The 27988-nt window shown below is 47.9% G+C and overlaps 1 protein-coding gene across 4 annotated transcripts; it reads left to right on the top strand.

The window, feature by feature from the left end:
- The first annotated feature begins 3 nt into the window (after positions 1 to 3).
- On the top strand, positions 4 to 27071 carry NDE1 (nudE neurodevelopment protein 1). 4 transcript variants are annotated; one of them, XM_040458954.1, is made up of 10 exons: positions 4 to 96; positions 7753 to 7878; positions 9221 to 9374; positions 15409 to 15557; positions 20373 to 20509; positions 22210 to 22389; positions 23736 to 23827; positions 24860 to 25014; positions 25457 to 25527; positions 25832 to 27071. In XM_040458954.1, the coding sequence occupies exons 2-10, from the start codon at positions 7796 to 7798 to the stop codon at positions 25906 to 25908; spliced, it is 1098 nt and encodes a 365-aa protein (XP_040314888.1). In that variant the 5' UTR covers positions 4 to 96; positions 7753 to 7795; the 3' UTR covers positions 25909 to 27071. The 4 variants fall into 4 exon arrangements, with proteins under 4 accessions (XP_040314888.1, XP_040314889.1, XP_040314890.1 ...); XM_040458955.1 differs by having other exon boundaries at positions 25704 to 25948; XM_040458956.1 differs by lacking the exon at positions 25457 to 25527.
- The last annotated feature ends 917 nt before the right edge of the window (positions 27072 to 27988 follow it).

Here is a 27988-nt window from a genome sequence, read left to right as displayed (position 1 = left end):
GCCCGCCGCGGGCGCGGGGGCGGTGGCGGTGGCTAGAGGCCGGGGCAGCGCAGTCTGCTGCTGCCGCCGCCGCCCGTCCTCGCGAACCAAGCCCGGGTAAGTTCGGGGCTGCGGTGGCCGGGGGTGGGGGCCGTCCCGGGACCGCCGCCACCGCCGGGAAACTCTTCCGCCCGCCCTGGCGCCCGCCGCGCTCTCGGGACTCCCAGGAGCCGCCTTGCAGGGAACCTGCCGCGCCCCTCGCTTTCCCGTCGCTTCCCGGCTGCCCGCGCTCCGCGCTTCCCGGGCGCTGGGCTCAAAAGTCCCGCTCTTTGGAGCCTCCCTTGCTAACTTTGTGCCTTCCCACCTTTGTGTCCTCGCGCCCACCTCTCGCCTTTGCCAGCTTCCTTTCTCTTCCAGCGCTGGCCTCTCTCCGACCTGCTCTCCTCCTCGTCCCCAGTCCCCGCTGCCCGGCTCCTTTGCCCTCCAACCCTCCTCTCACCCCCACCGTAGGCTGCCCTTTGACTCCCCTAGTCTCTCTTCTCGCTGTTTTCGGCCTTTTCTCAGTCCCCGCCACCTCCTTTCTTCCTGCTGCCCCAAACTCCCCCCCTCCTTCTCGTCCCTCCTCCTCCCCGCTCTCGTCCACTGCCCCTTGCTACTTCCACCCTCACTGCAGGCCTCTTTCCAAAAACCTCCCCCCCTCCTTGGCATCTCCCTGTCTTCGGGAACGTGTTTGGAACAGCCTCCTTCCCTCTGCTTTTCTCAGATCTCTGCTGCGGGAAGGTTCAGATTTCCCCTGACAGCACTTAGGGGAAGGATTGGATAAAGGATGAAAACGCTTATTCTACAGTTTGAATGCAGTCGTGGGGCTCACCTGCCTCTACGGGGTCATGGGAAATCCCGCCATCACCTTGGGAAGCTACCTTATCTTCTCCAGTCATCTCAAGTTCTCTGCCTCCTGAGGGTCTGAGCTTCCCTGATTTCTTTGTCCAGGGTTTGTAGCAGGTTGTGCCTCTTTCTACTTTTAGCCTCGAGGCCCCTTTTAACTTCCTTTCTAAAGAAATGGCCTTTTACAGCGTGCACTGGGCAGAACTTTGTCATTTTCTATGCTGGTTTTGTTTCTGTATTCTTGGATAGGATGGCATTTTAGGACATGGGTAGGGTTCTTTGAAGAGCGATTGGATCACAGTGGCTCCCAGAGCCACTTTTCTGCCCCCACCACCACCCTGGTATTCAATCGGGATTGAAACTTAAATCTTTCCTCTTAGTGTGTCACTCGTGTAGCATTAGATCCTTGAGGTCTCAGAGGCCTCTCCTTGGCATATTTTATTCTCTCATTTCGGATATTAGTTTCTTAACTTGGGTGATCCTTTTAGGATGTTATTTTTGTTTCCAAAGTGTGTTCTTTCGCGTTGAAATGTGTGAGCCCAGGGAGATTACACTCCCTTTCCTTACCAGATAGATTACACTCCCTTTCCTTACCAGATACTTTGCTAACGCGAGTGGGGCTGCATGCAGAAGGTTTGTGTCGGCAGCTAGTACTGTTTGCACCTAGACCTGACGTGGGTGCTTCGTCTCTGCCTGTCCCAGCAGCGCCTGGCACTTAGTAGGTGTTTGGAAATGTTTGAGAAGGGGTGGAGAGAGAAGCCACAGTAGGGAAAGTTCTTCCCTTGGCATCTTGATTCAGTAGAATAAAATTATCCTGGAACAACAGCCGTTCTATTTTTTTGATCCCAGTTTAAGCTTTTTAAAATTTCAAAGGCAATATATGCTTACCATAAAAATCAATGTATTTAGCAGTGTGTCAGTTACAGGCTCTGATCTCTTTGCCTGCTTTACCCCGTCTGGTACAAGCTTCCAGACTCTTTTCATGTATGCAGAGAGAGCGAGATACATTTATAAACAAAACAGGCACCCTTTCTTTTTATTTAAATTTTTTTTTCAACGTTTATTTATTTTTGGGACAGAGAGAGAGCATGAACGGGCGAGGGGCAGAGAGAGAGGGAGACACAGAATCGGAAACAGGCTCCAGGCTCTGAGCCATCAGCCCAGAGCCTGACGCGGGGCTCGAACTCACGGACCGCGAGATCGTGACCTGGCTGAAGTCAGACGCTTAACCGACTGCGCCACCCAGGCGCCCCGACAGACACCCTTTCTTAACGTAGCATGAACTTTCTTCCATATTAGTTCGTATGATTCTTAACAACTGCGTAATTTTCCAGGCAGTCCCCTGTTGACAGTTGAGTTTCTCCAGTTTTCCACATCAGTGGATGATGGCGTGCACCCTCGAGTATCTGTCCTTGCATGCCTATCTGAGTATTTTTGTAGGAAGATCATTATAGACTTTGAAAGCACAGAGACCGAAGCCAGACTTGCTGACTCTTGACTGGTGTTGCCCCAGTGATGCCACTTCTGCAAAATGCAGAGCCCACGTCACCCCCCTGCCCCGCCAGAAGCTGGGGAAGCACGTGCTGACGTTTGGCAGTGTCTTTGCCTCCCTCCCTTTCCCTTCGGCTCTTCTGTGTGTTTTGATTGGGAAGGATTTGAGGCTGGGGTGAAGGGCGGCGAGTTACTTCTTGATAGTTTATACATGTATTTTGCTCCTGACCAGCTGTGCTGGCTTTCTTCGCTGAGAGGAGAGCCAAGGGGCATTGCTTTGTGTTTTCTAGGGTTTTGAAATCAAAGGTATGTGTGTCTCAAGTATGTTTTCAGCTTGCGGAAACACATTTTTGTAGGAGTAGGAGATCTAAGCGATGCCAAGTAGAGAATGTATGCTTTTCTAGCTTCTTGCTCCCAGCTTGTTCCTTCTTGCATACTGTAGCATATACTTTTGAGGTGCCCATTAGGTTTGTGCACAGAGCTGCTGGGACACGGTGGCACGATGGTGTGTTGAGAGCACAAGCCGGGAGGCAGAAGGCCTGTAACACTTGTAGCACAAAAGGAAGAAAGGCAGGAGCACTCGCTCATTTTTTAAGCTAGTGGCTACAGAGTTGTATATACTGAGACCCAGCGTTAACAGCTGCCTGCCACAGTGCCTTTTAAAAGACTGTGTGGGCCAGATGAAACGGGTGAATCTGACCTCTCATTAGCCTGTTTGCAACCCCAAGGAGATCTTGAACTGGGATTCAAAGACAACACCCTCCCCCAACTTGCACTTGGGTTTGGGGTGCCTCTGCCATTGGCTCCTGCCTGTGGAGATGGCCAAGGTATGCCGTGTCTCTGCTCCAGTTCCTGGTCCTAAGAACCCAAGAGACTGACTTACTGATTCTTGCAGTCGAACGGCTGAAAGAGCATAAACTTGAAGATAACTTCCTAGGTGCCCAGCACACGGCTAATGGAAGCTGGTGATACACTTGAGGAAATTATGCCGGGAGAAGGAAGTCTTTGCGAGTCCTCTTACTTGCTTTCCATGGCAAAGAATAATGCACATTAGAATGTGAGACGTTTCGAAAATCATACGTCTTTTTAAGATCGTTATTGCATAGCAAAGTGAGGTTCAGCTGTTACTTCTTCCTCTATAACATGTTTTTCCTCTTCCCTAAGGATTGTTATTCCAGTGCAGGGGTTTCTGGTTGAAATGCCAGGCCTGTGGTTTTGGTCCTTGAGTTGAATTAGTTACAGATTGTGCAGGCTCTGGTAGGAGCTCAGGTCTCTGCTTAGCTTCCCCTGCCCTCGCCCTGAAGCCCAAAACCAGGGGCACCTGGCTGGCTCAGTAGGTGAAGCGTCCGACCTGGGCTCAGGTCATGATCTTGCAGTTCGTGGATTCGAGCCCCTTATCAGGCTCTGTGCTGACAGCTTGGAGCCTGCTTCACATTCCTCGTCTCCCTCACTCTCAGCCCCTCCCTTGCTGGTGCTCTGTCTCTCTCTCAAAAAGAAACAAAACATTAAATTTTTTTTTAATAAAAAACAAAACCAGAGCTTTCCCATCAGCATGGTTGTAATTAGAGCCTCTCTCACAGTGGAAATACCTCTTAAAACATCTCAAAGTCCCTTCCTGAGGATTCACTTTTAGTTCTCACCGGCTACAGTAAATGTTTTAGGAAGCTTTTTCTCCCTAAAACTCATCTGCCATAAGAGTTCAGGATGAAGGTTATTAAACTCCAGTATGAGATACTTGTCACGTAAACCCGGGAAGGGGGTAGTTTCTAACGTGGTATCTTCTCCCCCAGATCCTTCCCGCTAAAGAGATGCCACTCAGGTGCTGAGGGAGAGTGGAGCTTTCCCCATCCTAACGAGCATCTTAAGGATTTACAGATGTCAGCCATAAATTGGTCTTGAGAGCTTTCTGGCTCCCTGCCTTTCCTTCACCTGACATCCTCTTCCTGCTACTACCATTCCACAAGCATTTATTGAGTGCCTGTTACATGCCAGGCACTCTTCTAGGCATTGGGATAAAAAAGCAAGACAGGGAAGGCCCTTGTGCTCAACAACTGGTATTCCCGTGGGGGAAGATGAACAAAAACAAAACTCAAAATGATGATAGAAAGCAGAGGTTAATATAAGAGAGAAGGGCTGGAGGGGGTATTAGGTGGGGCATCAAAATAAGGTCCCTTCGGGGAAGGCGGTTCAGCTGAGATCTGAATGATAAGAGGGACACCTGGGCATAGATCTGAGGGAGAAGCATTCCAGGCAGAGAATAACAAGTGCAAAGGCCCTGAGGTGGGAGCAAGCGAGGTATGTTCAAGGAACAGAAAGAAGGCAACGTGGCTTGAACGTAAGCTAATGATTGGGGTCTGGGGTAGAGAACGTTTAGAGAAGTATGCACGAACTAATTACATTGAATATCGGACATGTTGTTTTTCCAAACAGCGGGAAAAGTCCGCCTACATCCATTGTTCCTTGTTCCTCACTTTCTTGCCCTACTACACAGACCCCCGTGCCACGCATTTGAGACTGTCCTCAGTAAGATGATCAGTGGCCACACGGTGCTCACTCGCGCGGGCTCTTGACATTGTCGGCACTGGTTTGTGCCTTGGTATTAGATGAGATCTGGGCTTATTAGAGCTTCGGGCTCCAGCAGGGAGTACCTACCAGACCTAAGTTTACCCTCACCCATTGCCACGTTAATTACTGTCATTTACACTCCAGCTGCTCTATTCCTTTTACTTCCAATGAACAAGATCGTTCACTACTTACCTTCATTAGGATTCTTGGGGCAGCAATCCAACCCTAAGTGGCACATTCAAGAAAGGGAGTTGGTCATCTGTCATAACCTTAAAGCAGGTATGACTGGATCCAGGTGTTCAAATGATGTCATCAGGACCCAGTGTCTCCACCTGTTGGCCTTGCTTTCCTCGGTTTTGGCTTCATTCTCTGGCCGACCCCTCCTTTGTGGTGGAGGAATGACCACGGACAACTCCAGGCTTACCTCCTACTCTCTGCCTTACCCTAGTGGAAAGAATGTCTGTCTTTGTTCCTCCCAGCTCTATGGAGATATAATTGATGTATAACGTTGTGTAAGTTTAAGGTATATAGCATGATGATTTGGTTTTTTCTTTTTTTTAAAGTTTATTTATTTTGAGAGAGAATCCCAGGCAGGCTCTGTACTGTTAGCGTGAAGCTTGATACAAGGCTCAGAACCACCAACCATGAGCTCATGACCTGAGCCAAAACCAAGAGTTGGACACTTAACCGACTGAGCCACCCGGGCGCCCCTGTTAGTGTAGCATGACGTGTGGATACATGCATATATTGGGAGCCGATTACCACAATAAGATTAGTTAACACGGAGAGTGTGTTTCTCGTTGGCTCTGCAAAAGCCCTATGCCTGGACACTGATTGGCCCTGCTTGGGTTAGGCCCACCCCTGTCTTTGGCTCAGTTGGGGTTGGGACCACCTGTGAACCAATCACTGACCTAGTTTGGGTTAGGCCCACCCCTATCATTGGCTCGGCAGAGATTAGGCTGATGATGGAGACATCCATTCCATCATGTGCCTCCTCCCAGATGCTGAGACTGAGTCAATCTAGTACATCTGAATCACTCTGGAATGAGCATAGGGTTGGTTTCCCCAAGATAAGGGTGTTGTTACAGAAAGATGGAACAAAAAATGCTGGACTGGAAAAAAAAGACAACGACGAATGAACAGCATTCTGTTCTACCCAGCTTCTGTGCTTCCATCAAGCTTTCAGACAGACTCTGTTCCCCAAAAGGGCGTGGGAGTGGGGTGGGGAACAAGCATGTTGTCCCTGGAATAGGGAAGGGAGAGAAATTATGAAGAAGATGTGAATATTGGTACTAACAAATCTATTTATCAAGAAGTGCTGCACTCAAATAGAATTATGATTGTTTGATTTTTTTTTTTTTTAACCAGGGATCCCGAAGTTGGTGATTTTGTCCATGCCAACACTAACTTATTTAGCTGAATGATTCATGTTTGTAGTCAAAAATACAGCTTGCTATGTCTTGCGGAGTGAGGGGTTGCATTCATTCTTTGGTCCTGAAGGACACACACCAGACCGAGAGCTCCCTAGAGGGAAGGAAGGGACCTTGGAGACCTCTCATTTGCATTTTTGACAAGTTCAGAGCCTTACGTAAGTTCAGGGAATAAGCTTTTGCACGGAGAGGCTCTATCAGCAGGGAGTCTGTGACCTGACAGCTGTTGGGAAAGATCTGTGCTCTAGCCTTTCCTGCATTTCTCTGAGCCCTCAGAGCCAAGGCCCCATTCCCACCCCCTACCCTCTAGCTCCCCTCCCATTTGTCTTCTCACACCCACTTCTCCAAAATTCCCTCTACTTCCTCTTCTTTGCCTCCTGGTAATTCCACCCCGTTTATTCCTCCTCCCTCCTCCTCTGTGTTGAAACTACCCTTGCCCACGTCACCGGTGACCGACATTTCTTTCGCGAAGTCTCCTGGATATTTTCCAGCCCTTATCTTAGCTTCTCTGTTGCGTCGTGGATACTGGGGAACATTCCCTCCTTTCCCCTAGACGCCACGTCCTCCCAGGACAGCTCACCGTCTGGTTCTTGCCTCTGTTTCTCCGCTGTCTCCTTTGACTGCTGTTTCTTTCTTTGCCTACCAGGCAAACATTGGCATTCCTCACAGTTCCATAAATAGTCCTCCCTAGATTGTCTGGCGGTTCCATCACAGGATAAAGGGAAGAAGCAGCTACAGGCTCAGGACTCTCAAATTTGTGTCAGCCCAGGGTTCGCCCCAGAGTCTCAGATCCACTGTTGTTTCTAGATGTGCCACAGGCTTCTCAAACCCGAAGTGTCCCAAACTGGGCTCCTTATCCTCCTCCTCAAAGACGTTCCTTCTCTTAGGATTTGTCTCTGGTGATGAGGATGGTGGGGGCACCGGGTGTCTAAGCTGGAACCCTGGGAGATGTCCTCAGCTCCTTTTTTTTTTTTCCTTGCCCCTCCTCGAATGCAATAAATAAAATCTTGGTAGTTTTGTCTATTTGTGGAATGTTTCCTGTGGGTGGGCTGGGTTTTGTCTGCCTTTGATGTCAAGTTTTGGCAATGTTTTATCATTTAACCCGACATAAAATTCAGGAATTTTTTTTTTTTCCTCCCTGTTAAAGATCCACTATTGGGTTAAGCGTCCGACTTTGGCTTGGGTCATGATCTCGTGGCTGGGGAGTTCAAGCCCCATGTTGGCCTCTGTGCTGATGGCTCGGAGCCTGGAGCCTGCTTCGGATTCTGTGTCTCCCCCTCTCTCTGCCCCTCCCCTGCTCGTGCTGTCTGTCTCTCTTAAAAATGAATAAGTATTAAAAAAATTTATAAACATCTGCTGTTGAACCAGATATGCAAATAATTTTAAAGCTTTTCTCTCCCAGACACCATGCTGCAAGAAGAGTGACCCCTTCCTCTGTTTCCACAATGGAGGACTCGGGAAAGACTTTCAGCTCTGAGGAGGAAGAAGCAAGCTACTGGAAAGATCTGGCCATGACCTACAAGCAGAGGTCAGTCTTCCTAAGTCCACCTTGCTTTTTCTCCCCATCACCGTGGCAGCAGCCATCGATTTTGTTCCTCTTAGGCCACAAGCACTACGAAGGACTTGACATACATTCTCTCCGTTAAATCTCAAAATGGCCCTGTGAGGAAACAGTTGTCACCTCATTTTACAGATGAGGAAGCTGAGCCTCAGGGAAGGCAAGTAATGTGTCCACCAAGGTCACACGGCCAGTAAGGAGCAGGCCTAGGATGTGAGCACCAAAGCCTGTGGTCCCAAGCAAACCACCGTGTTCCTTCCCAGCAGATTTTAAATTTGAAAGAAGTGATTCTGTGTCCATATTTGGGAGGAGAGTGTGTGTTCAGCATTTCTTCTTTTTATTTCTTGTGGGCTCTTACACTCTTCGTAGGGAGGTCTTATTCCAGTCCCTCTAATTCCCTAATTTTATTTATTTATTTATTTATTTATTTATTTTTAATTTTTTTTAACATTTGTTTATTTTTGAGATAGAGAGTATGAACAGGGGAGGGTCAGAGAAAGAGGGAGACACAGAATCTGAAACAGGCTCCAGGCTCCGAGCTGTCAGCACAGAGCCCGACGCGGGGCCCGAACCCACGGACCGCGAGATCATGACCCGAGCCAAAATCGGACGCCCAACCAACTGAGCCACCCAGGCGCCCCTCTAATTTTTTTTTTAATGTTTATATTTGAGAGAGAGAGAGCGTACAAGCAGGGGAGGGGCAGAGAGAGGGGGGGACAGAATGCAAAGCAGGCTCCAGGCCTGCCGCAGGGCTCGAACTCACGAGCCAGGAGATCATGACCTGAACCAAAGTAGGACGCTTAACTGTCTGTGCCACCCAGCACCCCTAATTTCCTTACTCTTAATTCGACTTAAAGATAATTCAGGCTTAGCATTTAAAACTGAAAAAAAAAGTGTTGCTTGACTTTTAAGGACTGAAAGCTGGAATTGGGTGTTTGTCCCCCTTCCAGTGGGACAAGGAAGCACTTAGGTCCGGTTTCTCCTTAAAAGTCAATCTGCAGAGGGTGTGCAATCCCACGAATACTTTCCACACGTTGAGTTAAAAAATATATATATATGGTGAAAGAATGAGTGAAGAGTGAATGGGCTGTGGAGTCAGGCACCCCTGGGTTCAGGCCTGAGGTCTGCTTCTGACCCGTGTGACCTTGAGGCAGGTCAGTCGGCCTATCTGAGCCTGGCTTTATCTGTAAAGTGAGGTCAGTGATAGTTTCCGCTTCCGCTTCAGTTGAGTGAAGAGCTAATCCATGCATAACCCTCAGTAGCTCTAAGTGCTCGATAAATGCTTCCCCTGACACGGCCGGCAATTCTGTAGGGCCGAAAATACCCAAGAGGAGCTGCGAGAGTTCCAGGAGGGAAGCCGCGAGTATGAAGCCGAACTGGAGACGCAGCTGCAACAGATTGAAACCAGGAACAGGGACCTCCTGTCGGAAAATAATCGCCTTCGCCTGGAGCTAGAAACCATCAAGGTGAGAGGAAACGGGCAGCAGGTGTGGGGTGTAGGGTGTGCGCCTGGACAAGGGAGCCCTGCCTTGCGAGGGGCCGCGGCCAGCCCCGGGCTCCCTCCCACCCCTAGGCCTGCTGGGCGGATGTGGTGGTGGAACCCTTGTTTGCCTCCCATGGGCAGAGCTCTGTGGGAGCAGATCACACAGGTGTCCCCGTGGCCCATTCTTGGGTGTCTACCACAGTCCCACAAGGCCTGCAAAAGAAAACGTTTTGAGAGGATGGAGTGTCACTAGATTTGCTGATCGGGGGTATGATAGCCCCTAGATGCCTACTGATGTTTAAGTTAAAGTAAAATAAGGACAAATTTAACTCCTCGGTTATACCAGCGACGTTTCAACTACACGACAGCTGCATGTCTAGTGGGTATCATTACTGGACAGAGTGGTGCAGGGTATTTCCATCATTACAGAAAGTTCTGTCGGACAGAGCCAGTCGAGACCAGGTTTCTCAGCCTGGACACTGCTGACATTTGAGGTCAGGTCATTTTCAGTTTAGGGGGCTGAGTTGGTTGTTTGTTTGTTTAAAAAAAAATTTTTTTTTTAATGTTTATTTTTGAAGGAGAGAGAACGTGAGTGGGAGAGGGGCAGAGAGAGAGAGAGGGAGACACAGAATCTGAAGCAGACTCCAGGCTCTGAGCTATCAGCACAGAGCCTGACATGGGGCTCAAACTCACAATCTGTGAGATCATGACCTGAGTGAAGTCAGTCACCCAACCGACTGAGCCACACAGGTGCCCATAGGGGGCTGAGTTTTACACTAGGATGTTTGTGGGGGGTTTTTTTGTTTAAAAAAAAATTTGTAATGTTTATTTTTGAGAGGGAGAGACAGAAAGAGTGTGAGTAGGCGCAGCGGAGGGACAGAGAAAGGGAGACACAAAATCCAAAGCAGGCTCCAGTCTCTGAGCTGTCAGCACAGAGCCCGACACGGGAGTCAAACTCACTAACCATGAGCTCACGACCTGAGCCGAAGTCAGACACTTAACTGACTGAGCCACCCAGACTACCCATGGTTTCTTTGTTGTTGTTTTTTCCTTTCAAGTTTATTTATTTATTTTGAGAGAGAGAACAGGGGAGGAGCAGAGAGGGAGAGAGAGAATCCCAAGCAGGCTCCACGCTGCCAGTACAGAGCCTGATGTGAGGCTCCATCCATGACTATGAGATATCAGGGCCTGAGCCAAGATCAAGAGTTGGGAGCCACCCAGGCACCCCACACTGTAGGATGTTTAACAGCATCCCTGGTCTGCATCCAGTGGATGTCAGTAGCTCCTTCTGCCCCAGATTATGACAACCAAAAATATCTTCGGACATTGCCACGTATCTGGAAAACCACTGGTCTAAAGGGTAAAGACTACCTTTTGGACATGCTATAGGGCTTAGCAGATAATCGCTAACACTGTGCCCCGGAGACTGAGTTTCTCAGCCCTCACTGATAAACAGGATCACCCGGCAAGCCTCCTAAGTATCAGGCCTGCACACACCCCCGCCGTGAGAGTCCTGGTCTCAGTAAGTCTGTGGTGGGGGGACACAGGCATGTCTGCCTGTCTTTTTTTTTTTTTTTTTTTTTAGTAAAGCTCACCATGTAAATTTTGACGAGCTGCTAGGGGAGGTGTGGTGGATATCTGGCAGCTTTGTGGGGAAGACAAACCTAACTCCCAAAAGCACCTAGGGAAAAGATACTCCGTGACGTAGTACTGACCAAGAGATCCTTCACACTGAAAGGTCTGTATGCAATGGAGACGCAGCTGCTGGGAGGGATTTGAGCTGGTGTTTGAAGGTGAGAAGAGGGTGTGTGCGTCTGTGTTTGTGTGGCCAGCAGATCGGGGCAGAGGGGTTAAGGAAGAGCTAATCTGGACCTTCCGCAGACACAGACGAGAACAGATGTCAAGCAGACCTGGGAATCCTGGCTTTGTGAGTTCACGGGAAACAACGGGGCCAACAAATGGACTGGGGATTGAGGGATGGGGAGGGGCGGAGGAAAGACCCTGAAGTCCTCAGAAGCTGAGCTGTGGAGTGCAAGTTGTATGTTGTAGACCGCAGACCCCAAGCTGGCCATCTACAGGTCATTCCGGCACATGCACGGTTTTTGCTTAGCCTTCAATGGCTCTTTATTCTGTATATTATGAAAGCTTCCATGCACACAGCCAGGTTGAAAGAATTTTCCAGCACACGTCTGTACATCCACCACCTGTGCTCTACCAGTAACCTCTGCCGTACTTGATTCTTCTTACCTAGCTATCCCTCCCTCGGTCTACTTTTCTGTTGCATTTCAAAGTGATTTGCAGATACCTATTTACCTCCCTGTAAATACTTCGGCGTGTTAGTGTTAGCTAGAGTTGAGGTTTTGTGTATAGTTCGTTCTTTTGATAGTAAAACTTACATCTGTAGTGTTTTTTTTTTAAATGTTTGACATCGGTATTCAAAGTTGCGAGGCTTCCTATAAAAATTGGGATTTCTGACTTCCTTTGAGAATCAGCGGATCTGGCCATACCAGGCCTGCATTTTTCCCCGGCAGCGAAAAGCCAAGTAATGGTTGAGTGCTCACCAGTCCATCCCAGTCCCCACTACGGTCCCCCACCTCTGTCTCTGACACTGAGGAATGAGTGTCCCTTGCTTGATGCCTACACCTGGCCCACACAACTCAAAACAGCCTGGCCCCTACAGGCATTAGTATTTGACCCCTGCCATGAGCACTGATTCTTAGCCTGAAGGGGACTCGGGGTGGGAAGCTGTGTGGAGGGAAGATCAGCAGCAGCATAAATGATAGTTGGGAGAAGGAACAAGGCCCTCCACGGAGGCAGACTAATACTGAGCAATGATGAAGTAATTGTTTCAAGACTGAGCCCTTGAACCTGCGGAAGCCGTTTTGTTTTGTTTTTTTTTTTTTATTTTTTTTTAATGTTTTATTTATTTTTGACAGAGAGAGAGAGACACAGTATGAGCAGGGGAGGGGCAGAGAGAGAGGGAGACACAGAATCCGAAGCAGGCTCCAGGCTCTGAGCTGTCAGCACAGAGCCTGACGTGGGGCTTGAACCCACAGACCGCAAGATCGTGACCTGAGCTGAAGTCGGACACTCAACCGACTTCAAGAAGCCTCCTTCAAGAAGACATTTTTATGACAGCCACATGACAGATGCATGAGGCACGGAGCATAGAGTAGGAGAAACAATAGAAATACCTTGGAATGAAGAATACTTACTTGCCTTGGGGTACTTGGCTGGCTCAGTCGAGTAAGAGCATACGAGTCTTAAATAAACTAAAAAAAAAAAAAAAAATTACTTATTTTTTGAGAGGGGAAGGGGAACCTAAGCAGGTTCCACACTGTTGGCACAAAGCCTGACGTGGGGCTTGAACTCAAAAACCTTGAGATCACGACCTGAGCCGAAATCAAGAGTTGGACACTTAACCAGCTGAGCCCCCCAGGCGTACTGAGGGTGCAACCCTTCATCTTGGAGTAGTGAATTCGAACCCCACGTTGGGTGTAGAGATTACTTTAAAAAATAAGTAAGTAAATAAAAACTGCCACCAGCACCTATTTGTCAGTCACCTAAGGGGAATGTATTCGGCTGTGTCAGACTTCTTGACAACTGGCTTATTCATCACAAGTTGAATGTAAAAGCCTGTAAGGGATCAAACAGAGCATCTGTTGATGGCTCCATCAACTGACCGCTTATAATAATTAGCGCCAAATGAAAGCGCAACATTTAGCAACAGCTTTTCATGTCTGCAAGTTCAAAGGACATCATTTGAATCTGAATGCTGGTGGAGAGGCCCGTTAACTGCATCTTCTTGAACCTGTGCTTGAATTAGGTTAATGACCTAGGATCCCATGCCTTCCTGTTTTATTTGGAGATGCACACAAATAAAGGGTGTGAGGCCGTGAGAGCCAGGCCTGGGAATTGGCCCCTGTGTGGGTCTTGGTCTGCCCCTCCTTGACTGAGCGGGGATGCTTCCTCTGCTGCGGCCAGGAGACACTATCAGAGGGGACTGGCCAGGAAACAGAGTATCAGAGGGGACCGGACAGCGTGAGGATGTGGAATGGCCTCCGTGTCCTCACCCTGTAAATAATCTGCTTGTTCTGCGGGAGTGTGTCTTTCACAGGGCTCTCGCCACACCTCTCTGGCCTGGGCACCATTGTGTCATTCTCCCGGTGCATCCAGACTGTTTCTAGCAACGCCTTTGTTGACTCAATTGAGTCCAGAAGAGTTTGACTGTTTTTCACACTTCCCAGTTTGACTTTGGGCCTTTGCTATGGGAAGTGTTTTCTTTTGTGTGTAGATGAAGGGAAAGCAGTAAGGGTGTTTGGTGAAGGAAGGTAATTTGGGAAAGGAGCCAGAGCAGAATGTGTGTGTGTGTGTGTGTGTGTGTGTGTGTGTGTGTGTGTGTACCTATGTGACGTGTAATGAAATGGTTGAGGGCACTTTAGCATAGTTGTTTCTTTGGTTTTTTGTTCTTAATTTTTTTGTTTGTTTATTATTTTGAGAGAGCGTGAGCGGGGGAAGGGAGAGAGAGAGGGAGACACTGAATCCAAACCAGGCTCCAGGCCACAAGCTGTCAGCACAGAGCCGAACACAGGGGTCAAACCCATGGACCTCGAGACCATGACCAGAGCTGAAGTAAGTGGTGCCGTTAGCACAGTTTCCTTAAAAGCATAAGCCCCAGGGCGCCTGGGTGGCTCGGTCTGTTAAGCGTCTGACTTCAGCTCAGGTCATGATCTTGCAGTTTGTGAGTTTGAGTCCCGCATCGGGCTCTGGCCTGACAGCTCGGAGCCTGGATCCTGTTTCAGATTCTGTGTCTCCCTCTGTCTGTCCTTTCCCCTACTCATGCTCTGTCTCTGTCTCTTTTTTTCTCTCAAAAATAAACAAACAATAAAAAAAAAAAAGGCGAAAAAAGGAAAAGCACAAGCCCCAGTGGCCCAGGTTGGATCTAGGCTCAGGCATTTGCTACCAGTTGACTTTGGGCTAATGGGGTAGGCTCCATTCACATCTCCGAAATGGCATTCAGCGAGGCATCGTAAGCACGGTCCTGAGCCCAGAAGCTGGCCCACAGTAAGCATGCGATGAATGTTAGCTGCTGCAGTTGACTGTTCCCTTCCTTGGAAAGCACTAGTCAAATCACACTAAGCTACTTTTGGTGATAAGTAACAGGTTGTGGGGTTTTTTTGTTTGCTCCCTTCCTTTGCTTCCCTTCCCTTGCTTCCTTGCTTCCCTCCCTTCTTCCCTTCCTCCCCCAAAGGTCCCCAAATCCCTTTCAAACCCCCATGCTACACGCAGAGTCTCGACATAAAGTTAGAACAGTTATCAAACTAAGCACATGGTTTTCTGCTCTTGTTACGAGGCAGCAGCAACCAAAGCTGTTGTGATTCCTTACATGTAATCCAGGGATGTCATGTGAGGTGGATCTGTATTGCCCTGTGGATGTTGCTTGGAGACATTTATGTGGTTTTCTGTGGCTGTGTGGATGCCCTTGAACAAAATGATGGCTTTGAAGATCGTTGGGGGCTTCTTACCCAGAGGCTGCAGGGACCAAGTTTGGGAGGGGGCAGGGTGGTGCAAGGTGCTAGTGGGCTGGGAGGCAGGAAGTACTTGGGACATAAGAGCTTTGAGCGGTGGCCCCGTTATTGCCATCTGCCCTCCTTTGCTTCAGAGTCCGTGTCTGTGGAGAGAAGGTTCTACTGACTGAGGTTAGGCTTGTCCCCTGGTTGTGGTGGGTGGCCACGAGGCTGTCTGGAGCCACCTTGGGGAGTGATAGGAAGAATGACCCCATAAAGATCCTATACTAAGGAGGAGCTAAATCCCTTAAAGAAATCAGGGCGCTGACGGGCTGTGCACACGGGGAGGTACGGATGCTCCTGAGCTAGAAGCAACAGCGCCCATGACAACAGGAGTGGGCACAGTCCAGGAGTAATCCTCGGTATTTTAAGGCAATGCCAGGGAAGGGAGATAAACATAGCTTATCAGAAGTCTTAAATCACACACTCAGTGTCGATTTTGATCTTCAGGACAAGTTTGAAACGCAGCACTCTGAAGGCCACCGGCAGATCTCAGCCTTAGAGGATGACCTCGCCCAGACCAAAGCAATCAAGGATCAACTTCAGAAATACATCAGAGAGCTGGAGCAAGCCAACGATGACTTGGAAAGAGCAAAACGGTACGTTGGGAAGGAGAAACGGGTTTGGGAGCCTTTTTTCTCTGCTGTTGGCTCCCAGCACGTGGGTGCCCAGCACCGTGTTGAGTCTAGAGGATTCAGCCGTGAGCCACACCAAGCCAGTGACCGTGCAGGAGACAGACAAAAGACACATCAGTGCAACCTGATGACAGCAGTAAGTGCTGCAAGTTCAGGTGCTGCGATGGGGGTGCTTAAGTGGACACAGAAGTTACACCATCAGTGGGTAAATGTCAGGCAAGGCTTCCCAGTGGAAGTGGCAGTTAGGCTAAGACCAGGGGGATGTATATGCATGACCCAGGGGAAGAGTATGAGGTGAGAACATTCCAGGCAGAAAGGCACACATGTGCTCATTACTGCCCTAAGGTAAGCGTGTTCAAAGAACAGTATTTCTTTGCAAATGTTTATTTAGTTTTGAGAGTACGAACAGGGGAGGGGCAGGCAGAGGGGGACAAAGATCCAAAGTGGGCTCCACCTCTAACAGCAGAGAGCCCGATGTGGGGCTCGAACACACAAACTGTGAGATCGTGACCTGAGCCGATGTAGGGTGCTCAACCAACTGAACCACCCAGGCGCCCCCTGACCTGAGCCGATGTAGGGTGCTCAACCAACTGAACCACCGAGGCGCCCCCGAAGAACGGTATTTTGTAAACTGACATTCTGTTGCTGAGCAGAATACTACCAATGATAACTAAAATTTATTGAAAAACTACTCTGTGCCAGCCCCCCCCTTTTTTTTTAATGGAAACACATTAAAATTAGATATACATTGCATATAGTGGCATGCACAGATTTTTAGCGTACAGGTCCCATCAGTTTGGGCAAATGGCATATACGCTCCCGCGACCCACACTCTTGTTAAGATGGGGAAGCTTTGTGTTGCCCCCACAGGCCCCTGTGTTACTTTTTAGCGGTTGCTTTAGGATAACTTCACTGTACCACTTCAAGTAAAATGCAACAGCCTTGCAACCTTACAGTTTGATTTTTACCATCCTTGAACTTTATGCTATACTTGTAATACTGCTGTGTCTACAAATGCTGTAGATTCTGAAATGCGTAGCTATCGATTTGGCTTTAAAAAGCCAAGTGTATTTTATTTTATTAAAAAAAAATTTGTTTAATGTTTGTTTAGTTTTGAAAGAGAGACAGAGCATTAGTGGGGGAGGGGCCGAGAGAGACCCAGAATCGAAGGCAGGCTCCAGGCTCTGAGCTGTCAGCATAGCTCGGGGCTCAAACTCAGGAAGGGTGAGATCATGACCTGAGCTGAAGTCGACCGAGCCACCCAGGTGCCCCTAAAAAGCCAAGTATATTTTAAAGAAATGAAGAGAGTAAAAAGATAGCCTTTTATATTTACCCACATATTTACCATTTTGGGTTCATTCCTTCCTGAGGATCTGGATTTCCCTCTGGTATCCCCTCCCTTGGGGCTTGAAGAAGTTCCCTTAGGATTTCTTTCTTTTTTTTTTTTAAATTTTTTTTTTAATGTATATTTATTTTTGACAGGCAGAGACAGAGCATGAGTGGGGAGGGGCAGAGAGAGAGCGAGACACAGAATCTGAAGAAGCTCCAGGCTCTGAGCTGTGTGCACAGAGCCCGATGTCGGGCTGTAACTCACGAACCACAAGATCGTGACCTGAGCTGAAAGTTAGACGCTTAACTGAGCCACCCAGGCACCCTTTCCCTTAAGATTTCTTATAGCAAAGGTCTGCTGATGGTGAAGTCTCCTTGTTTTAGTTTATCTCCAAGTGTCTTTTGCCTTCATTGTGTTCTTCTTTTTTTTTTTAGGTTTATTTGTTTTAGAGAGAGTGGGGGAGGAGCAGAGAGAAAGGGAGGGAGAGAATCCCAAGCAGACCCCGCACAGTCAGCAAAGAACCCGATGCGGGACTCTAACTCGTGAACCATGAGATCATGACCTGAGCTGAAGTCAGGTGCTTAACCGACTGAGTCCCCCCAGGCACCCCTGCCTTCATTCTTGTCCACTGGATATAGAATTCTGGGTTGACAGCTGTTGTGTTTTTTTTCTTTCGGTGGGTTCTTCCACTGTTTTTCTGGTTTCCTTGCTTTAGGTCAGAAGTTAGTGGTCATTTGAGTGGTCACTCCCCAGTATATAATGTGTTTTTTTTCCTAGCTGCTCTCAGATTTTTCTCTTGATTTTTTGTTTGCAGCAGTTTGATTATGATGTGCCTCGGTTTTATATACATGTGTCTTTTTTTTTTTAAGTGTTGGATTTAACCAGAATAGATTTTTTTCATTTCCTTCAGTAATTCTCAATACCCAATGTGGGGCTCAAACTGGTGACCCTGAGATCAACAGTTGGATGCTCTTTGGCTGAGCCAACTAGGCGCCCCTATATGTATTTATCTTGACAGGGATTTGCTGGGCTTCTTTAGTCTGTAAATCTCTCTTGACAGATTTCACTTGGGTCATGATTTCTCAAAGATTTGCGCTGGCCCATTCTCTCTGTCCTCTGTCCTTCTGGGACCCCAACTACACACATCAGTCATTTTGATAATTGCCACACAGGTCTCTGAGGATCTGGTCCTTTTATTATTTTTTTCCTCTAATATTTTTTCTTTCGGTTCTTCAAATTAGATAATTTCTGTTGATCTAGTTTCAAGTTCGCTGCACCTTTCTCTCCAGTCTGCTGATAAGCCAATTCCAATAGAGCTTTTAGAGATTGTATTTTCAGTTCTAGAATTTCCTCTAAAAAAAAAAAAAAAATAGTAATTTCCATTCCTCTACTGTGGTTTCTCTTTATATCCTTGAGCATAGCTAAAGAAACTACTTTAAAGTCTTTTTCTGCTAATTCCAACCATGTAGGTTACCTCAGGGCTGCTTCAAGGCCGCTGTGCAGATGCATGGTCCCAGTGTTAGCCAGAGATGTGGGAAGAGAATTTGGGGCTCCCATGTGGGGTGGATTCCATCACTGGAGCTGTAGGCAGAAAACTTATGAAGATGCAAAGTCCACCCAGATTTCGTTGATCAAAGTAAGTCATGTGGCCCAAGTCCAGAGCTGGGAAAGTACATTCCACTCACAGGCCGTGGCAAGGATGTGGATGCCAGAAGGGAGGGAGAATTGGGACCACTTCTCATGGGAGCCAGTCTACCATTCACGTGGTTGAAAAATAATACACAAAGGGTAGAGTTTTTTATGCAAATTCAGGCAAATAAAAATAGAAATTGGTGTTATCCCTACTCTCCTCCCCAACAGCATTCTATACACGCTGTTGTACATCTTCTTTCATACAACAGTAGATCTTGGGGATCTTTCTGTATCAGGACACAGAGAATTCTTTGTTCTTTTTTTCCCCCCAAGTGCATAATATCCTATTGTATGGTTGGTATTGCATAATACATAATACTTTATTTGTCCAGTCCCCTGTGGATGGATAGCTGCTACATTTGCATTCTTGTGCGGTGATCAGCATTGCTGTGATGAATGATGAACACTGCTTGCACAGATGTTTATCTGGAGAATAAATCCCCAGAAGTGAAATTGCAGGGTAAAGGGATAGACGCATGCGTGATTTTGATAGTTGTTGCCCGATTGTTCTCTCTGTAGTTACATCGCTTTACATTCCCAGCAGCTATGTGTCCTGTTTTCCACACAGTGGTTTTCAGACTTCAGATTTCTGCCAATCTAGTCAGGGCCCAGTGGATACATTTCTGAATTATGCGTGACATAGATTCCTTCTCATATATTTAAGAATGATTTCTGTTTCTTTTTCTCTGAACTTTGCCTTTTTTTTTTTTTTAAACTTGGGTTGCTGGTTGTTTCTCATTTCTAGGAGACCTTTTATATATTTGTTGATGTGGATTGAAAATATTGAGAATTTGTCATTTGTCTTGGAGCTTTGTCTGATGTATTCATTACTGTCAAGTTCTCTGATCTCTCTCTAGTCGATCAGTCACAGTGGCAGGGCAGGGTTTAAACAGCTGTTAGCCTGGGTTTTCTTTCTTTTCTTACATTTCTTTCTTACATTTCTCACTCTCGTGTGCGCTGTCTCTCTCTCCCTCTATATATGTATTCACATTTTTGCCAAATGCTGAACATTTGGGTGTTAAAATCAGACGAGATAGAGGTGAGGCCCCAGTCATTATTATAGAATGAATAAAGTTCTGGAATACTCAAGTTTTATGTTTAAAAAAAACTTGGGGCTCCTGGGTGTCTCAGTCAGTTGAGCATCCAACTCTTGATTTTGGCTGAGGCCATGATCCCGCAGTCGTGGGATTGAGCTCTGTGTTGGGCTCTGTGCTGAGCGGGGGGCCTGCTTGGGATTTTCTCTCTCTCTCTCTCTCTCTCTCTCTCTCTCTCACCCGCCCTCCCCCTCCCCTCACCACCCCTGCCCCTTCCCCTGCTTGCATTCTCTCTCTTAAAAAAAAAAAATACGTAAATAAAAAACCTTAAAAACGGTACAATTTTATTTTAGTAGGGTATTCGGAACACTGATTTGCATTTTGAGTCTCCAGGAGGAGATGGGAGTTTCCTTTCCTGGCATTTGGACCCTGTATGTTGTCCTAAATAAGGTGCTGGCCCTTTGCTAAGTGCCGTATGGACATTTCTCACTTAATCCTCAGGACGGCTTTGTGTACCTCAAGAGCTAAGATGATTCTCCTTCTGCAGGTGAACAGCCTGGGTCCCAGAAGGTTAAGATGCTTGCTCAAGTCTGTGGTGTCCAGGAGGTGCCCATGCTGGGACTCATGCCCCCTGTGTCTGCCCTTTTTCATCTCCCTGTTCTGTAGGCACCACATGGATGCCACTGTTGGCTCTCCGGGACAACTTTGCTTTTCTCTTACCAGGGCCACGATCATGTCTCTGGAGGACTTTGAGCAGCGTTTGAATCAAGCCATTGAGAGAAATGCCTTCCTGGAGAGTGAACTTGATGAGAAGGAGAATCTTCTCGAATCTGTTCAACGCCTGAAAGATGAAGCCAGAGGTCAGGAAGACTTGGCTTTTTTCTGTGTGCCCTGACTGGTGTTTTCCCCTCTCCCTACCTGAGAACAGCTTCTCCTACAATGTTGCCCAGTATTACCTTTGCTGGAAATCTGTGACCTGCCCTAGTCAGAGGGCATAGAACCACACTGGGCAGGCCTTGTCCCCGCCCCATGGTAAGAATTGTCAGATGTCTGACCCTGTAAAGACCCTCTGTGGGTATTCAAACCACCACTGGCTTTTTGTTCAGCAGGAGTGTAAGAGTTTTGTGGGGAGAAAAGTCTTGATGGAATTGCTAGCTAGCCCATTGTTTCTCTGACCTGATGGCAGCCGAGGCAGTGGTTTCCAGCTCCGAATTCCCATCAGCATTTGCTCCGTGGAAATTGGCAGTTCTGGGGTAGATCTGGGTGCAGAAGAACTTCTTGAACATCCCAATTAATTGTTCATAACACTAATTTAGTTTGTAATGTATAGCCAGTAGAAGGGGGATTAAAAAGAAGAAACCTGCAGGTCTGAAAGGTAGTTCTGCAGTGGTTAAATAAATGACAGAGATTCATTTTATTTTATGTAACGTTAAACAGTTGTTAAAACAAATAAGGTATAGATGTGAATATGGCTAGATTAAGACCTACCGTTGAAGGAAGATAAATCATAGACTGTAAACGTGTTTCTGTTTACACTTAGTAAGAATTATTCCTAACATACGCTTAATAATAGATAAACTGTACATCTGAAAACGCAGAGAAAAAAGGATTGAAAATATCTCCCCCATATTATAGTGATAATGAGTCAGGAGGCCCATATGGGGGTTGGTGGGGAAAGTGTCTTTTCCCTTAGTATGCTGTATACCCTGTTGAGCTGGAAATATCTTGAAGCAAGTAAAGCATTAGTGTATCTATCAATGCCATAGTGTTTCAAAAATTTTAAACCTTTTTGTTTTTGTTTTGTTTTTATTTATTTTTTTTAATTTTTTTTCAACATTTATTTTTTGGGACAGAGAGAGACAGAGCATGAACGGGTGAGGAGCAGAGAGAGAGGGAGACACAGAATCAGAAACAGGCTCCAGGCTCTGAGCCATCAGCCCAGAGCCCGACGCGGAGCTCCAAATCACGGACCGCGAGATCGTGACCCGGCTGAAGTCGGACACTTAACCGACTGCGCCACCCAGGCGCCCCTGTTTTTATTTTTAAGTAGGCTCCATGCCCATCATGGGGCTTGAACTCACAACCCTGAGATCAAGAGTCACACGTTCTAGGAGCACCTGGGTGGCTCAGTTGGTTAAGCTTCCAACTTTGGGTCAGGTCATGATCTCACAGTTTGTGAGTTCAAGCCCCGCGTTGGGCTCCGTGCTCATGGTTCAGAGCCTGGAACCCACTTCGGATTCTGTGTCTCCCTCTCTCTCTGCCCCTCCCCACTCATGCTCGCTCTCTGTATTAAAAATAAACAAAACATTAAAAAAAAAAGAGTCACATGTTCTACCGGCTGAACCAGCCAGGCGCCCCTAAACCTTTTTGGTTTTATTACAAAATCGTGTAGTTTCACAAGCCTGCTAGGCAAGGTCCTGTGGGTTTCACTCCCCTGAGGGTTTCCGCCCATGGGTTTTCATTCTGGTGCTGCTTTTCCCTGACCAGTGTCTACTGTCGACCCTCCCTTTGCCCCGTCCCCTGAAGCAAGGGCTTAATCTGAATCCTTGTCCTGGCTCAGATTTGCGGCAGGAATTGGCTGTGCAGCAGAAGCAGGAGAAACCCAGGACGCCCATGCCCAACTCGGTGGAGGCCAACAAGACAGACACAGCTGTGCAGGCCACGGGCTCCGTGCCGTCCACCCCCATAGCTCACCGGGGACCCAGCGCCAGCTTAAACACACCGGGGACGTTCAGACGTGGTAAGAGAACGGCAGTCAGGGGTATTTGCCTTGTTTCACCAAGCTCTCCCACGGGTAGGGTGCTGGGTCAGGGAGGTACTGGCACTGGCTGTGCTGCAGGGAGCAAACTGGGTGCTCAGAGGGGCAGAGCTTTGAGACAAACTGGAAGAGCTCGGGTGTGAGGCAGTAGGGAGCGGTGGAGTCTGCGGTGAGCCGGACAATGGAAGCTTCTTCCCAGGGGTGGCTGCCACTGTGCTCCCACCCCGTGACACGTGGGCCCAGCATTAGCGGACCTTTCCATTCTTCATCAGAAGCCAGAAATCCCCTCGTTGAACGTGAACTCCTAAATTTAAAATTCCAGTGATCAGATAAAAAATTTAGAAAACGTTTTGTGGGTCTAGTGAGACGTGTGTCTAGAACTGGAGCTGGTGTAGCCTGGGGTGCATGGTTAAAAAAAAAAAAAAAAAAAAACCCAACAACGAGAAATGGGAGATTTTGCCCCAGCTCCTCTGCTGATTCACAGAGGCTGTTATCAGGCTGCTTAATAGGAAATAACAGTAGGCAGCTACTAGTGCTCCGTGTGGGCTAGTTAGCCGCTGTGCTTAAAGTGCTTTGCATACGTGTGACCTCACTGAATTCTTAGCACTGGCCCAGGTGCCGTCCCCATTTGACGGATGAGGAGACTGAGGCCCTGAGGAAAGTAGCTCGCCTCAAGTCATATGGGTGGTAAATAGCAGAGCTGAGATTCAGACTCAGGCCAGCTGGCTCCAGAGCTCACATTCCCTGTTCCTGCCATATCCCTAGGCTCATCCCCTGGGATGAAGAGACTGGTGAGATTTCCAGAATGCCCATCTAGAGCAGTGTTTTCCACACTTTAGTATGCACATGACTCAGCGGGGCATCTGAGATTCAATGCACCAGAGATTGAGCGGGTCTGGGCAGGACCCGAGATCCTGCGCCCTAACCAGCACTCCAGTGATCCTGGTGCCTCTGGTCCCCGGCTCCTGCTTGGAGGAGAGAGGCTCTGGAGAGTTAAGACCCTTCCAGATGTGGTTTGCTTGGATGCTATTCATGTTCATTAACTGTATGGAATTCATAGAATTTCAAGAAGACTTGTTTGGATTTTGATTTAAAAGAGTAACGTGTAAAGGTGAACAGTTAATACAGTCATTGTAAGGCTGTAAAAGGTCGGTCATCCCATAGACTCCTCGCGTGTTAGTTAACTTTTGAGTGAAACGGGCAGCATCCAGGATCAGAGCATGGGGATTAGCCTCCCTGCCCCCTCACCAGGGTTCCACATGTAGGGACATGAGTGCACCGACTTAGACCGGGGATCGCTCTTATATGTGCTCCCTTTGCACACCCAGGTCTGGATGACTCCACGGGTGGGACCCCCCTCACGCCCGCAGCCCGGATATCGGCCCTCAACATTGTGGGAGACCTGCTGCGGAAAGTAGGGGTAAGACCGCCGCCTTCCCGGGTTTGGTGTGGTTCCTTGCCTGTGTTTCAGGATACCTGAGAGGGGCGACTTTACTGGTTCCTTTCCCCTGTAACAGAGCGTCCCCTAGCGTCCCCTAGCGTCATTTGAGCTCCTGTGGGCTTTGTTGTTGACAAACACCCAGAGCTCTGACTCCATCAGCCCTTTGACCTCTGTGCATATCTTTCTTCCCTTGCCATTTTTCCTTGGAATTTGGGAAATCTGGCTGGTGTCTGTGATGTTTTTCTTAATTTAAGAAAACTGAGAAACATTTGAAAGTTCTTTGCCTTTTACATGAGGGAGTCAAAGACAACATCTCAAAGGGCTAGAGCAAAGAACTCGACTTGAGGTTTTACTTTCACTACAGGGAAAGATTTTTTGTGTGTGCTGAAGAAATAACACAGGTATTTTGTGTAGCTGTTGCTTGTGTTTTTTAAAATGATGCCTGGCGAATCACATGATTTAACTCCTGCCAGCCTGTCGTCAGCCAGAATGTATGTAGTCAGAGCTGCGCCTTCATAGAAGCTTGCGACTCTTTTCTCGTGTTTTTACTTTGAGATTTTGGTTTTCTGGTTTTCTGTTCTGTAAACCTGTTTCTCTTTAAATGTTTTGCACAGTTAGAGTATAGAAAAGCCTGGGGCGGTCTCAACGCTCTCTTGGTTTTTATGGGGTCTCTTTCCAACAAGGCACAGTCCTCCCACACAAGCCACTCTGTGCACGTTTGATAAAGGTAAACAAAAGAGTAGATCATCCCGAAAGTTGATTTCACGTTTCCCATAGGCAGAACTGGATCATTGGCAGGGCTGGTGATTTTCCAGGAAGCTCCTAACTGTCTTAGGCCAGTGGCTCTAAAGGGCGGATGCACGCGGGGTTCCTTCAGGGCCCCGCTCTTGGAACTCCTGCCCTACAACACAGTTTGAGAACCCCCGTTTGAGGTTATTGTCTATGTACAGGCTCTGGGGACAGGGGAGGTCTGCTCTTGAACCTGAAAGATGAAAGCACGTTTCTATGCAGGCGCTGGAGTCCAAACTTGCATCCTGCCGGAACTTCGTGTACGATCAGTCCCCAAACCGAACAAGCGGCCCCGCCTCGGGGCGGGGGAGCAAACACAGAGATGGCGGTGGCGAGAGACAGCCAAGCAGCAGCGGCGTGCCTCTAGGTGACAAAGGGTCAGTACCTTTTTAGCTGTCCGCTCCTGGGGGGAGCCTCTCACCCCTGACCGATAGCCATTTTGTAAAAGTTGGAGGATCAGGTCAATGAACCTTAACCCTCCACCCCCTTGGGACGCAGTGAGGTGGTGTCTTCCGGTGAAGGTTAAGGGCGAATGGCCAGGAAGAGGCTCGTTTTTATTACTCGAATCTGCAGCCCCAGCTCCTGGTCATGCTGTGAGAATGTCCTGTATGAAACACTTGTTTGGGACTTGAGCTTCAAAAGCTTCTCTGTTTCCCCTAGAGGAGGATTTCTTTTTCCTTAAAAAGAAAAAAAAAAAAATCTTTAGAACCTCAGGAAACAGGGACTCCATTCCAGCCAGACTAGATTCCAGTAACCTGATGGGAAAGCACAACTCAGACTCTGACAGCTTTGGGTATTTTCTTACTTGAGGAAAATCAGGACAGCTTCTGGATGGGTTGATTTCCTAAGCTGCGTCGCCATGGTCCTGGACCCCGAGCCAAGTAACTTGGGTAGGTGTGGGGCAGACAGAGATGATGGGGAACGAAGAGTCGTTTTCCACGGTGCGCACGTGACTTCCGACCCCGTCGAAGAGGGTGTTTTTAGTGGGTCTGGTGTGACTGGGCTTTTTGTGTGGCCTCGGGAATGTGCGAGCTCGATGGCCAGTGTCCTTTTCTTCGTTTCGCAGGAGAGAAAATTGACACCCAGGGAGACCCTGCTCCTGACTCTCTTTACTCTTAGAACTTTGTGGGCCCTGATGTTAGCCAGTCTGTGACAGCTGTAATGTCCGCCTAATTTGGTTTGCTCTGTCTGAAGGTTGGGAAAACGCCTGGAATTTGGGAAGCCGCCTTCAAATATTTCCTCACCGTCGCTGCCGTCAGCCCAGGGTGTAGTCAAGATGTTGCTTTAGGAAATCCACGGAAGCCGAAGCCCCTGGTGTGTCTGTGTGGGAGTCGTTGCTTTTCTTTCCCTCCTTAAACTAGGTTTTTGCTTTGTTTAAGTTAGTTTAAGAACTACGAGCAAACAGTCACACTAGCCACTGAGGCCATCGCCTATGGCCCCTGGTAGCTGTCCTCGTGAAATGTTGTCTCCTCCTCCCCAGCCTCCTTGCCAGTGCGTTGCAAATCGACAGGGACAAACCGGACCCTCTGGACAGGGCTCCGTGGTGTGGATGCTGAGGCCACCCCATCATTTTGAACTGACCTGAGTGTTGAAGGATTTGGGGGTGTTTTTTTAATGACTGGAATTGCCTTAAAAATGGGATGTGAGCCCATCTCAGGCCCAGGCTATCTTCCGTAAGAAAATCTCCGTGCTCTGTGGCACCAGAAGGGTCTGTGTACTGAAATTGTGTCTAAGAGAAAAGAGTAGGATAGGCACGTGCCTTTTTTTTAAAAAAACACACTATGGTGTAGTGTACCTCTGGGACTCACTCTGCCTCTCACTGAGGCGTTGGGAGCTGTGCTTGTGTTTCAGAGGCGATCTTGTGTGGACAAGGGCGATGGAAACATCTGTATCTTCTTTAGATCGTTCCTGATCGTTGGGTTTCCTGGAACTTGTGCCCTGGCCCTGGGGGTGACCTCCCCTGACGGTCGTTGGGGTGGCGTGGCCTTATGAGTACAGCCCCTAAGAACAGAACTTCATTCAAAGCCATGATAAAGTAACCATGGTGGCCTCCACATAGGATTGAACCACAGGATTGTTGTTGGAAGCTTCCTTGTGAAAGAAGACACAAACACGGCATTTTCACGTGGACGGAGTATGTGCTCAGCCCTGCCCATCGTGAACGGTTGGCTCACAGTTTTGGAGGCAAGTTAAAAAGAACACGTGAATTTGGGAGCATGCACGCAGCTTAACCACCCTTTGTTACTAAGTTATTTTTCCAAGAGAATAGCAGAAATATCCTTGAGTTGAAAATAGAACTTTTCAAGTGCTTTTGAAATTCAACAGAGAATTAATCTCTGGTGCCCAGTTCATTACCATGGGAACATTCTAACCTGTATCGGGAAAAGACGGACTTCTATTTTTTTAAAAGAACAATAAAATCAAGAGAAACTCATTTTCCACGTGGTGGTGGTGGGTAAATGCTGCTTTGTGCCTTGATGTTTGCTCGAATGGTGGCAAAAAGTTTGTTTTTGAACCAAGTAATCAAATACGAAAAAACTCTAGTTGAAAAAAATTCCTCTTCACGTCAGCTTCTTAGAAGTGTATTTAGGATATGTTTGTGTATTGTTGAGGGTAGGTTCACGTTTGGCTATTGGCTTGAGTTCTTCCATTGCCATACCTCTTCTCAAATCTATTTGACCTCTACGGAATCAGTGGGTGGAATCAATTTGTGTGGAATAGAACTTCTGCAAGGAGAGGACGCACGGCCTGGTTTTGCATGGCCCCCGTAGTAACAATGGTTTTTATGTTTTTAAAGGGGAAAACAAAAACGGAAAGATGAACATGTGACAGAGACCACATGTAGCCTAAAATATTGACTCTCAGCCTTTACAGAAAAAGTTTAAAAAAGTTTGGGGTGCCTGGGTGGCTCAGGGGGTTGAGCATCTGACTCTTGATTTCAGCTCAGGTTGTGATCCCAGAGTTAATGGGATCAACTCCTGCATCAGGCTCTGCATTGAGTGAGGAGCCTGCTTGGAATTCTCTCTCGCTCCCCCCCCCCCCCCCACTTCTGCACCTCCCCTGCTCAAGCACTAATGTTCCCTCACTCTCGCTCTCAAAGAAAAAAAAAAAGTTTGTCGATCCCTGCTGGATGAAGTCTTATGTTTTTGAAATTCAAGGATATCTTGGGGCACGTGGGCGGCTCAGTCGGTTGAATGTCCAACTTCGGCTCCGGTCATGATCTTGCAGTTCATGAGTTCAAGCCCCACGTCGGGCTCTGTGCTGACAGCTCGGAGCCTGGAGCCTGCTTCGGATTCTGTGTCTCCCTGCCCTTCCCCTGCTCTTGCTCTGTGTCTCTCAAAAATAAACATT

This window comes from Herpailurus yagouaroundi, unplaced genomic scaffold (assembly GCF_014898765.1).
Source record: "Herpailurus yagouaroundi ecotype Mexico unplaced genomic scaffold, PumYag 222, whole genome shotgun sequence".
NCBI classification, from domain to species: Eukaryota; Metazoa; Chordata; class Mammalia; order Carnivora; family Felidae; genus Herpailurus; species Herpailurus yagouaroundi.
Note: the sequence above shows the minus strand (reverse complement) of the source record. Positions and strands in the feature narration are given on the sequence as shown.

Coding starts and splice junctions, on each gene's coding strand:
- NDE1 (XM_040458954.1), top strand. CDS start 7,796: ATGGAGGACTCGGGAAAGACTTTCAGCTCTGAGGAGGAAGAAGCAAGC. Junction 20,510..22,209: donor CCTGAAAGATGAAGCCAGAG/GTCAGGAAGACT, acceptor GTCCTGGCTCAG/ATTTGCGGCAGGAATTGGCT. Junction 25,528..25,831: donor CCCCGAGCCAAGTAACTTGG/GTAGGTGTGGGG, acceptor CTCTGTCTGAAG/GTTGGGAAAACGCCTGGAAT.